This window comes from Uloborus diversus, chromosome 4 (assembly GCF_026930045.1).
Source record: "Uloborus diversus isolate 005 chromosome 4, Udiv.v.3.1, whole genome shotgun sequence".
In the NCBI taxonomy this organism is placed as follows: domain Eukaryota; kingdom Metazoa; phylum Arthropoda; class Arachnida; order Araneae; family Uloboridae; genus Uloborus; species Uloborus diversus.
Window position 1 is genome coordinate 146626303 of NC_072734.1, and position 9287 is coordinate 146635589.

The following is a 9287-nucleotide window of genomic DNA, read 5'->3' on the forward strand; positions in this document are numbered from 1 at the left end:
ATTTTGTTGTCGTTAGCCTTAGGTTAGATGAGAAGCGTTATTTCAGTGATTTCAATTTTAAAACTGAACCAAATATACTTACAGAAAATCTAAACCTAGAGAACCCCATAAGGAACAAGGAGGGAAAAAAATTATTCTCAAACCATTGAATAAGTGATGACTAGCCAAGTATAGTGTCCCACTATAGTAACCCTGTATTGCGGAGAGCTCAGCGGTCGAAGTGGACATCGCCCCCTTTATGCTGTCCTATTCGGGGGGGAAGGAACTAAGAAAGCTTTGAGCCGTAGGGAGAGGGAAAAGATAATTATATAGTTGCCGTAGCCTAAAGGTTAAACACTTATCACCAAATTTCTGGAGGCACTACCACCTATTGATGAGATCACTTCATCATCAGGATCACTTGCACAAATCAGAGGTCCCTTCATGGCACTCGGCAGATGGAGACAGGATCATAGGCACTATTATTTCACAGGCCCAATCACTATCACGGTCAGCAAAAGGAGCCACAGGGACAAGGCGGCGGCAGCGCACATCCAGCTACTCAACGTCGCCGAAGCTGGTATGGGGATCTGGTCTGTTGCACCGGCACAGGATCATGCTGGGGAACAGGAGCTCCGACATCATTCGGGATGTCAGGCACAGGAACGGCATCAGGAACCGAAGACGGTCCGGCGGAAGCATCAGGGCTCTGGGGTCTCACAGCAGGAACCACATCAGCATTCACAGTTACCTGAAATGGGATAGGAGATTCCGGTCTCCCAACATCATTGTTCTTTTTCACAGATTGTTCACCACCCAAATGCGATTGTCTTTTCTGGAACTTCACCAAACGGTTTACATGTATTTTCTTCAATGGTGCCTGCTTGTTATTCAATTCCTGAATAAGACGCAATACGGGTGAGATCACTTTTTTAACAAAATATGGGCCATCATATGAAGGTTTGTACTTGTTTTTTGACTTCAAGTACACAAGATGACCAGCTTGAATATTACGAGGTTTACACTTTTCATTATGACTTTGATTTTGTGCCAACTTTTTAGTTACAGAATTCCGGTATACTTTACGATACACAAATTGAAGTTGCTCTAAGAGCTTGTGCAATTCAAAAGCGGAATCCAAAGATGGATTTATATTGAAATTAACAATGTCTGTTATCAAAGACAATTCCCGACCGAAGTGAACAAGATTACGAGAGAATTCAGTAGTTGAATGTGTGGACGCGTTACAACAGGCTTTATGAACGTCAACAGCATAATCAAAATCAAGACCAGAAGCTAACAAAGCTTTAATTGAAGTTTTAATGGACAAGTTCACCCTTTCACTCAAAGTGTTGGCCTGGGCATTAGCTGACGTAGTGTGCCTTAACTGAATATTAAAAAGCTGACTAAATTTAGCAAATAGTTCGCAATTGAACTGACGACCAAGATCTGTCAAAACTAATTCAGGTCTGCCAAACAAAGTGACGTATTTAAAGAACGACTTAGCAACTGACACAGCAGTTATATTATTCAAAATATACAACTCTAAGTGCCTCGAAAAGGCATCAATGACAGTTAAGATGTATTTGTTGTTGCTAAAAGGTCCAACACTGTCGAGTGTCACCAATTGATTACATTTAACAGGTGAAAAAGTTTCCTGAAAGGGTGGTTTGTATATACGATGAGGCTTAGCCTGAATGCACTTTGTACAACTAGCACAGTAATTTAAGCAATCAACATACATTCTCTCCCAATAAACATTTTTAGTTAAGAATGCATACGTCTTATTTATGCCATAATGTGAATGATGAGCAATACTTAAAACCTTAGCTTTTAAAGAGTCAGGAATGACAATTTTCAAATTTTCCTGATCATCATTAGATGAATTACTTTTGCACATCATTAAAACCAAAGTTTCAGGATGGATACAAAATTTGTTATGTTTTTCAAGAGCAACTCTATTAAGAATATTATTATAAATGACAGATAATTTAGGATCTTTTAATTGCTCTTTTAAAATTGTCGACTGAGTTATTTGCAACAAAGGATCTTTCTCCTTTTCTCCAACATCAATTAAACTCAACACATTAACACAATGTTGTAAAAGTGTACCAGAATTCTGTACATTATCAACAAAATTAACATTTTGATCAGAACCATCAGTGTTTACACAATTCCCAGTATTATCCTCATACACTTCAACAATTTCCGGTAAAACTTCCCCTTTATCGAAAGTTGTGTCAACCACAGGGTTAATTCGATTAGCACGTAACAAAGAATGATCTGATACTATATCAACTTGATGATTTGTAAGGTCTGTGCGAGAGAGCATGTCAGCAAATAAATTTTTTTCACCAGCCAAATGTAAGAAGGAATAATTGTATTCAGATAAAGTCATTAGCCACCGAGTAGTTAAAGATGCAGGAGACGAGTTTTTACCGTAAAATTTCAGACTTTTGGCATCACACAATAAAAAGATGTGGCGATTAAATATGTATGACTTGAATGCTTCGAGAGTCTTCACAATTGCCATCAATTCTAGCTTTATAGCAGGATACCTTGTTTGAGCTGGAGAAAGCAATTTCGAAAAGAAAGAAATTGGGATAAACAAACCATCCCTCTTTTGCAACAGCACACCACTTATTGCCAGTCCACTTGCATCTGTGTTCACATAGAATTTCTCATTCCAATTCGGTTGAACAATATATGGATTCTTGAAAAACACTTCTTGCAATTTTTGAAAACATTCATTTACTTCATCTGTCCATTTAAAAACTGCTTTAGGATTGGTCAACTGATTCAGTGGATGAATCAAATCAGAAAATTTGTATATGAGTGTTCTGTAATATGAGCAAATACCAATGAAACGCTTCAGCTGCTTCTTTGTTTTTGGCGGAGGAAAGGAAGTAATTTTCACAATATTTGACGCGATTGGCAAGACTTTATGTTGGGAAATCTGGAATCCCAGGTAATCTATTTTGTCCATGAAAAAATGACATTTCTTTGGTGACAGAGTCAAGTTAAAGTCTTTAAGGACTGAAAACAGTTTCTGAAGCTTAGCCTTCATCTCATCAAAGGTTCTGGAACCTACAATCAAATCATCTTGATAACTAAAAATTCCATCCATGTTTGTTTGTTCACAAACTGTGTCAGAATAATGTTGTTGTATGCTCGCTCCACTGGCCACGCCAAAAGGAATTCTGTGAAAAGCATAAGTACCCCAAGGTGTAGTGAAGGAAAATTTGTCTCGGTACTCTTCTGGTAAATCAATTTGATGATAGGCAGCATGTAAGTCCAAAGTTGAAAAATATTTGTATTCTGACAATGAGTTGATCAAGGAATGGATCTTCGGAAGCGGGTAAGATTAATGAACAATTATGGCATTTAAAAGTCTTAAGTCTAAGGCCAATCTGTACTTTTGTGCACCTGATCCATCATCTTTTTTCTTCACCAGGAGACAGGGGCAACCGTAGTTAGATAAATTCCTGGAAATCACTCCAGCCTCTTGTAATTGATTTAACTGATTTTTAGCTTCTTCTTGAAGACTCTGAGGTATTGGGAAAGGAAGCGCCTTAATTGGATAATCATGAGTGAATTGAAAATCAACTCTGATTCTGTCTGAATGACCGAGAGAGTTCAAGGAACTTGAAAAACACTGAGTATTTTCTTTCAGCAGATTTTGCATGTCACACAGTTGATTATCCTTTAAATGAGCCAAATTAAAATTTTCCAAGTTAAATTCCTTTTCCCTGAGTTGCACAACTTCATTAGACGCCTGAATAAAGTTCAGTGAATGCTCATTATTTTTATTCTCGATCTCCTGAATATGGTCAATTTGACTCAAATGCCCCAAAGTCATGTTTTTATTGAGATGAACTTTTTGGGAAGAATGGTTCTCAACATATAGATAAAAAGAAATTTTCTTGCACAGCTGCCCATTCGGATCCTCATCAATAGAAATTATCGACTCTTCAATTTTAACTGAATTAACTGAATCACAAATTGTAAACAAAAAATGTGATTTGTTGTCTAACTTCCCATGAGCAAAAACTTTAATGAGAGCTGTTTGTTTTGGTTCAACAAACTGTTTAGAAAAAACCTGAACTCTATTCATTGCTTCCAAACTGGGAGATGTGTAAGCACTACAATTATTACACAAGTTTACATTGTTGTCAAGTTCATGAGGGCTCCTCAACAAAGGAAATTTGTTACCGTCATAAAATAATACATTCTCTTTAGGGAGAATATACATGTTATGTTTAGTTAAGAAATCATAACCAAAAATTCCCACAAATGGAGAATTATCTCTAATGTTCATCGTGTAGAAAGAATGACGAAAGAAATTACTTTGAATTTTAAATGAGAATTCTACACATGAAATAAAATCTACACTGGAATTCACAGTGGATACAGTTATTCGTCTTCCTAAATTTTTGATTTTGACAATTTGTTTAATTTTCTGGACAACCTCATCACTCAAAATGCTAAGACTAGCTCCAGAATCAATTAAAAAAGAAAAAAACAAATTAGAAATTTGAACTTTGACTAATGGCAACTTATTTGACAAGTGCTCATGATGTGAACTTTGTAATCTTACATTTACCAGAGCTGCAGGAATAAATTCCTGAGCTTCAACCGACAATGAGGAATTATTTTTCACAGGAGAAGTTTGAGTTGCAAGAGTTTTACCCAATTTAATGACACCGGTAGACTTTCTAACAGGTTTCGAGCAACTATAACCACTAGAGCGAGTCACATCTGACACATAAGCACTACGATTAACAGGATTATTGCCCATTACACTTAAATTTTTAGGAAAAGGCATTAAATTGTCAAAAATAGGTGGTTGTGACATCACAGCATTATTTGCAGGCAAAAATGACAAGTTAAAACCAGGAGGAGGTGGAATAACCAGATTTTGTACATTGTAACCAGCATTATGACCATTATGGACATTTTGTGTATTTCCATTAGAGTTCATAAAATTTTGTCCATTTACAACATTTTGGTTGGCAAAATTTGCTCTGTGTTCAACAACTGGTTGAACTAATGAAGAATTACCTCCATATGAATTATTAGCCATGGGAATATTGTTAGGCATGAAATTACAATTGTAATTTGGTAACAATTCAACAGTGTTATGAATAGGTTGTGGGAACTGAAATCTGGGCTCTGGATTTTGTACCGACAGACTTCTATTTGGAACATGATGTTCAAAATTTACCATTGGTGTCTGATTTTGCATTTGACACGAATTCTCTGATGTCAGTGGGACAGAATTTTGAATTGTGTCAACACGAACAGTCTGCGAACACTGAACACTTATAATTGGAGAAAATTGAGTTCTCACATTATTATATGTCACCTTATTTTTAAGAATTTCTGAATAACTCAAAAAATTTACCTGACTATTCTCCTTATTTTCATGCAAAATAAAACGTTCATTTCTTCGCCGATACAATTTATCAGTTCTAGCATTTACATTATTACATTGAGAAAAATTTTCTCGACAAAGATTTATTTTGAAATCTCACACTGTTATTAAATTGTTTCACAAATTGAAAACACTTTGATTGAACATGCCCCAATTTACCACAAAAATTACAAATGATTTTAGCACTTTCTCTATCATTACAAAATTTTTGTTTCCCATGAAACACACCATTTTGATCAGAACGCTTTAAAGGAATTTCATCATCATCAGACAAATCATCCACAGAGGTAAACAACTTTTTTTTAGGTAAACAATCATCAGAGTTCATTTGTGAATTTACATTGAGATTTTCAGCATTTTTTAACTGCTCTTCTAAAAACACAATTTTTTTTGTTAAGAGCTACTACCTGTTCATCAGAAAATTGAGGTTGGTCATAAGACTGAACATCTCGTTCTGATTGTTGCAATTGTTCAATTTTGTTTACAGCTGAATCAAAAGACTTTATGTTCAACTCCAAAATTTTGGATCTAAAGTCTGAAGGGATAGTGGATAGCAATTTCTGCAACATTATCTCATTCTGGAATTCTGGATTTTTAATTTTGAAAACATTAGTGGTAATTAATTTTATTCTATGAGCCAAATTCAAAATTGACTCTGATTCTTCCATGCAAAGGGCATGAAAATCTTTCATAGAATAAATATTTGTGACAGGCTTGAAAAATGTCAACAAAGCATCAGTTATTTTTTCCACTGAATCAGAATAGCGTAAATCAGGTGTTTCCAAAATATATTTGAGTGCGGCTCCTGTCAATTTACTTTTTAAATATAGCACTCCCTTCTTATTTTGCCAAGAATTAACTTCAATTATGTCTTTTACTTGTTCTACAAAATATTCAACCTGAGTGGAATCACCACTAAAATTGTTTACATGCAACATAAAAGGCGATTTGTTTACATTAGGAGACCTTGAAACGTTTTGAGGGGTTTGTGTAACATTTGTGTTTACATTTGGATTCACATTATTTGTACTGTTAGAAATAACAGCACGAGGTGCACTATTTCTGCGAATATGATTTCTGTTTTTCATGTTTATCACTTCAAAAAAATTTTTTCACAATATTCACGAATCAAATATTTTTAGTCATGTCAACACATATCAAAATGTACATTGAACATATCAAAAATTTTCACCTCTAGACCCCCAAAACACATTTTGAGTCTGATTAACCCAGCAAAATTCTTCACACAAATTATTCATTTTGTTTAGAGAAAAAAAAATTTGTCACACCCCAAGATGGGACTGGTCACGCACCAAAAATGTCGTGTAGATCCCCCAAGGTGAGGGGGGAATTAATTGGAAAGGCAACCGTATCGTATAGTGGGTGCATTGGACCCAAGCCGGAGTCTTGCAACCACGACAATCGCAAGAATCCCTTGACCAATGAAGCGTACCACTCGTAAGTGTGAGAATTATATGACGGGGACAATCAGACATACATGACATCATCATACAGGTCAAGCACTTTTAAAGATAACAAAAGTTGGTACTTTTAAATTACGTAATTACAGAAATAAATTGGAAGTGTCTCACCCATCATGTGATCTCGCTTTGCAGGCCCGCTGTAATCCAAACATGAAAAGTCCACACAATGTTTAGAATGGTAATTAAGGAAGTTTATTAGCACAACACTGAAGGGCGTCACAAATATTGGCACACAAGCCGTGCGTTGCCCGGTCGGCAGCACTGGGGCGAAACATCATCCGCACGGAATAATAATACTTTATCAATTCCAATTTAGGCCATCATAATATGCGATAGGGAACTAACATCCAAAAACATCAAGCACCCACATGCAGGCAGGTTGGGGACATAATGAACATCCCCGGCTCAAAATCGGGAAGTTCGGCCAGACTCTGCATAGCCGATAGCGGGAAACGGCGCATCCGCCAAAAAAAAACAAACAAGCCCCGCGCACGTTAGCACAGCACGGAGGAAAATTATGAACTCTCGAAATATCCGAGCAAATTACGTGGCAAGCAAAAAGTCGGTTACACCGATAACAAAACGGGTGATCGAAATGCACAAATCAAAACTCTTAAACAAAAGATTACCATATTCGGCAGCCTATGATCCGGGGAAAAAGACACTGGCGCCACACACGAAATAACCGTCTGTTCTGACGTCATCACTTTTCTAAAATCACAGACCGGGTTAGATCAAAAGTTCGCTCTGAGAAAATCTGCGCGAAATCGAAACAAACGAAAAAAAAAAGGGAATCCAATGTGGATTACACCACAGTGCCAATGGAGTTCAACGAATGGACTGGCCTGCCCAAAGCCCAGACCTGAACCCTATCGAGAACCTCTGGGACGAGTTGCATCGCCGAACTCAGGGGTGCACTCCCCGTGCAAAATCGGTGAAGGAACTTCTCTTCCTTCTCCAAGCTGAGTGGAAGAAAATATCACTAGCTGTCATACAAAGACTTGTGGAAAGTATGCCCCGGAGAGTTCACGCTGTAATTGCCTCTCGTGGAGGCTCTACCAACTATTGATTTTGAATAAAGTTAGTTTTTCTTTTCTATCACAGGTGTCCAAATACTTATTGGTAGTCAGTGTATTAAAGGTTTCTCAAACTAATTTATGGTTCCCAACATACAAGTTACTCGAGATAAAAATCCTAATATGTCTTTTTACTTCGCCCCGTTACTGGTCATTGGCGTAGGTGATGATAAAAATCCTACGACAGCAATGACAGTGAATACAGTTCATGTTTGTTTCAGAGAAACCTTGATTTAAAATTTTCATTATGATTACTATTAACATAACAGTTGCAAGGCAACAAAATTTGTAACAATGGGTTTTGTATTTAATAATTTAATGGGGTAATTGCATGAAATTTTCTGTTTTCCATCCTAACGGAAATAATTATTTTATTTTGGAATTTTAATTTTTCAGCTTTAAGTTGTACCTTAAGATAAAGCATATCATTTCGTGAAATCTCGAAATCTCTAAGTGGTCAGATTGATGGTGACCGAGTCGAGGAAGGATCTGCTTTCTCAATTGAACTTGACGACATGCAATTAGATTTCTACGACGTTTGAGATGTTTTTCTTTTATACTTCCAAATAATCTCCAAAAAAATAACCAAACTGATAAAACATTAAATAATGTATACAAAAAAGGATTAAAAAAAATATTTACCTAATTTGTCCAAGCACATGAATTTGTTTCATCAACCTATAATTACTAACATAAGTCGGAAAATGCGAAATCACCTCATTAATAATGTTACTAAGTATTCTGAAAAAAAAACCCTTAAATCGACGCAGATATATTAATAATCATTTTACGGAAATTAAAATGAGGAAATTCTGAAATATTTACTGAAAACAACAAAAAAGTCTGCTAGCGTTTAATATTGGAAACACGGACGCAAAAGATTATTATTGGTGCTAAACTGATTATTACTAAGCTTTTTTTTTTTTTTTTTTTTTGGAAAAGTTAGACTATAGTTAAAGCAAACGATGTTTTTTTACGATGTTGCCACGTTATGTTTGTGCAAACTTTAGATGTAAAGAAAGATCTGCGCAATTTGGTGACCTCAATAACGAGTCTGGCTTAAACGAGAGCAAATTGGTGTCAAGCAGACGACGAAAAAAAAAAAAAAACAGTTAGCAAGAGGTTTTTTGATTCAAGAGAAAATCCCCAAGTTTGAACAAAGCAAACATTATTTAAAACTTCTTGTTTACTTTCGGTTTATGCTTTCCGTGAACAGAGTGCAGTGCTAAAGGGGTCTTAGGGCATCCCGCTTCTGGCTCGGCACCCGCTTTTCCCCTACACCCTACTTCCCCTATGCAAGTTTTCCGGAAGTAC

At 36.2% G+C, this 9287-nt stretch overlaps 1 protein-coding gene across 1 annotated transcript; it reads right to left on the reverse strand.

Annotated features, from left to right (window-relative positions):
* Positions 1–541: 541 nt before the first annotated feature.
* LOC129220908 (uncharacterized) lies at positions 542–1723 on the reverse strand. Its single transcript, XM_054855342.1, has one exon. It carries the CDS (start codon positions 1721–1723, stop codon positions 542–544), a length of 1182 nt encoding a protein of 393 aa, XP_054711317.1.
* Between the last annotated feature and the right edge of the window lie 7564 nt (positions 1724–9287).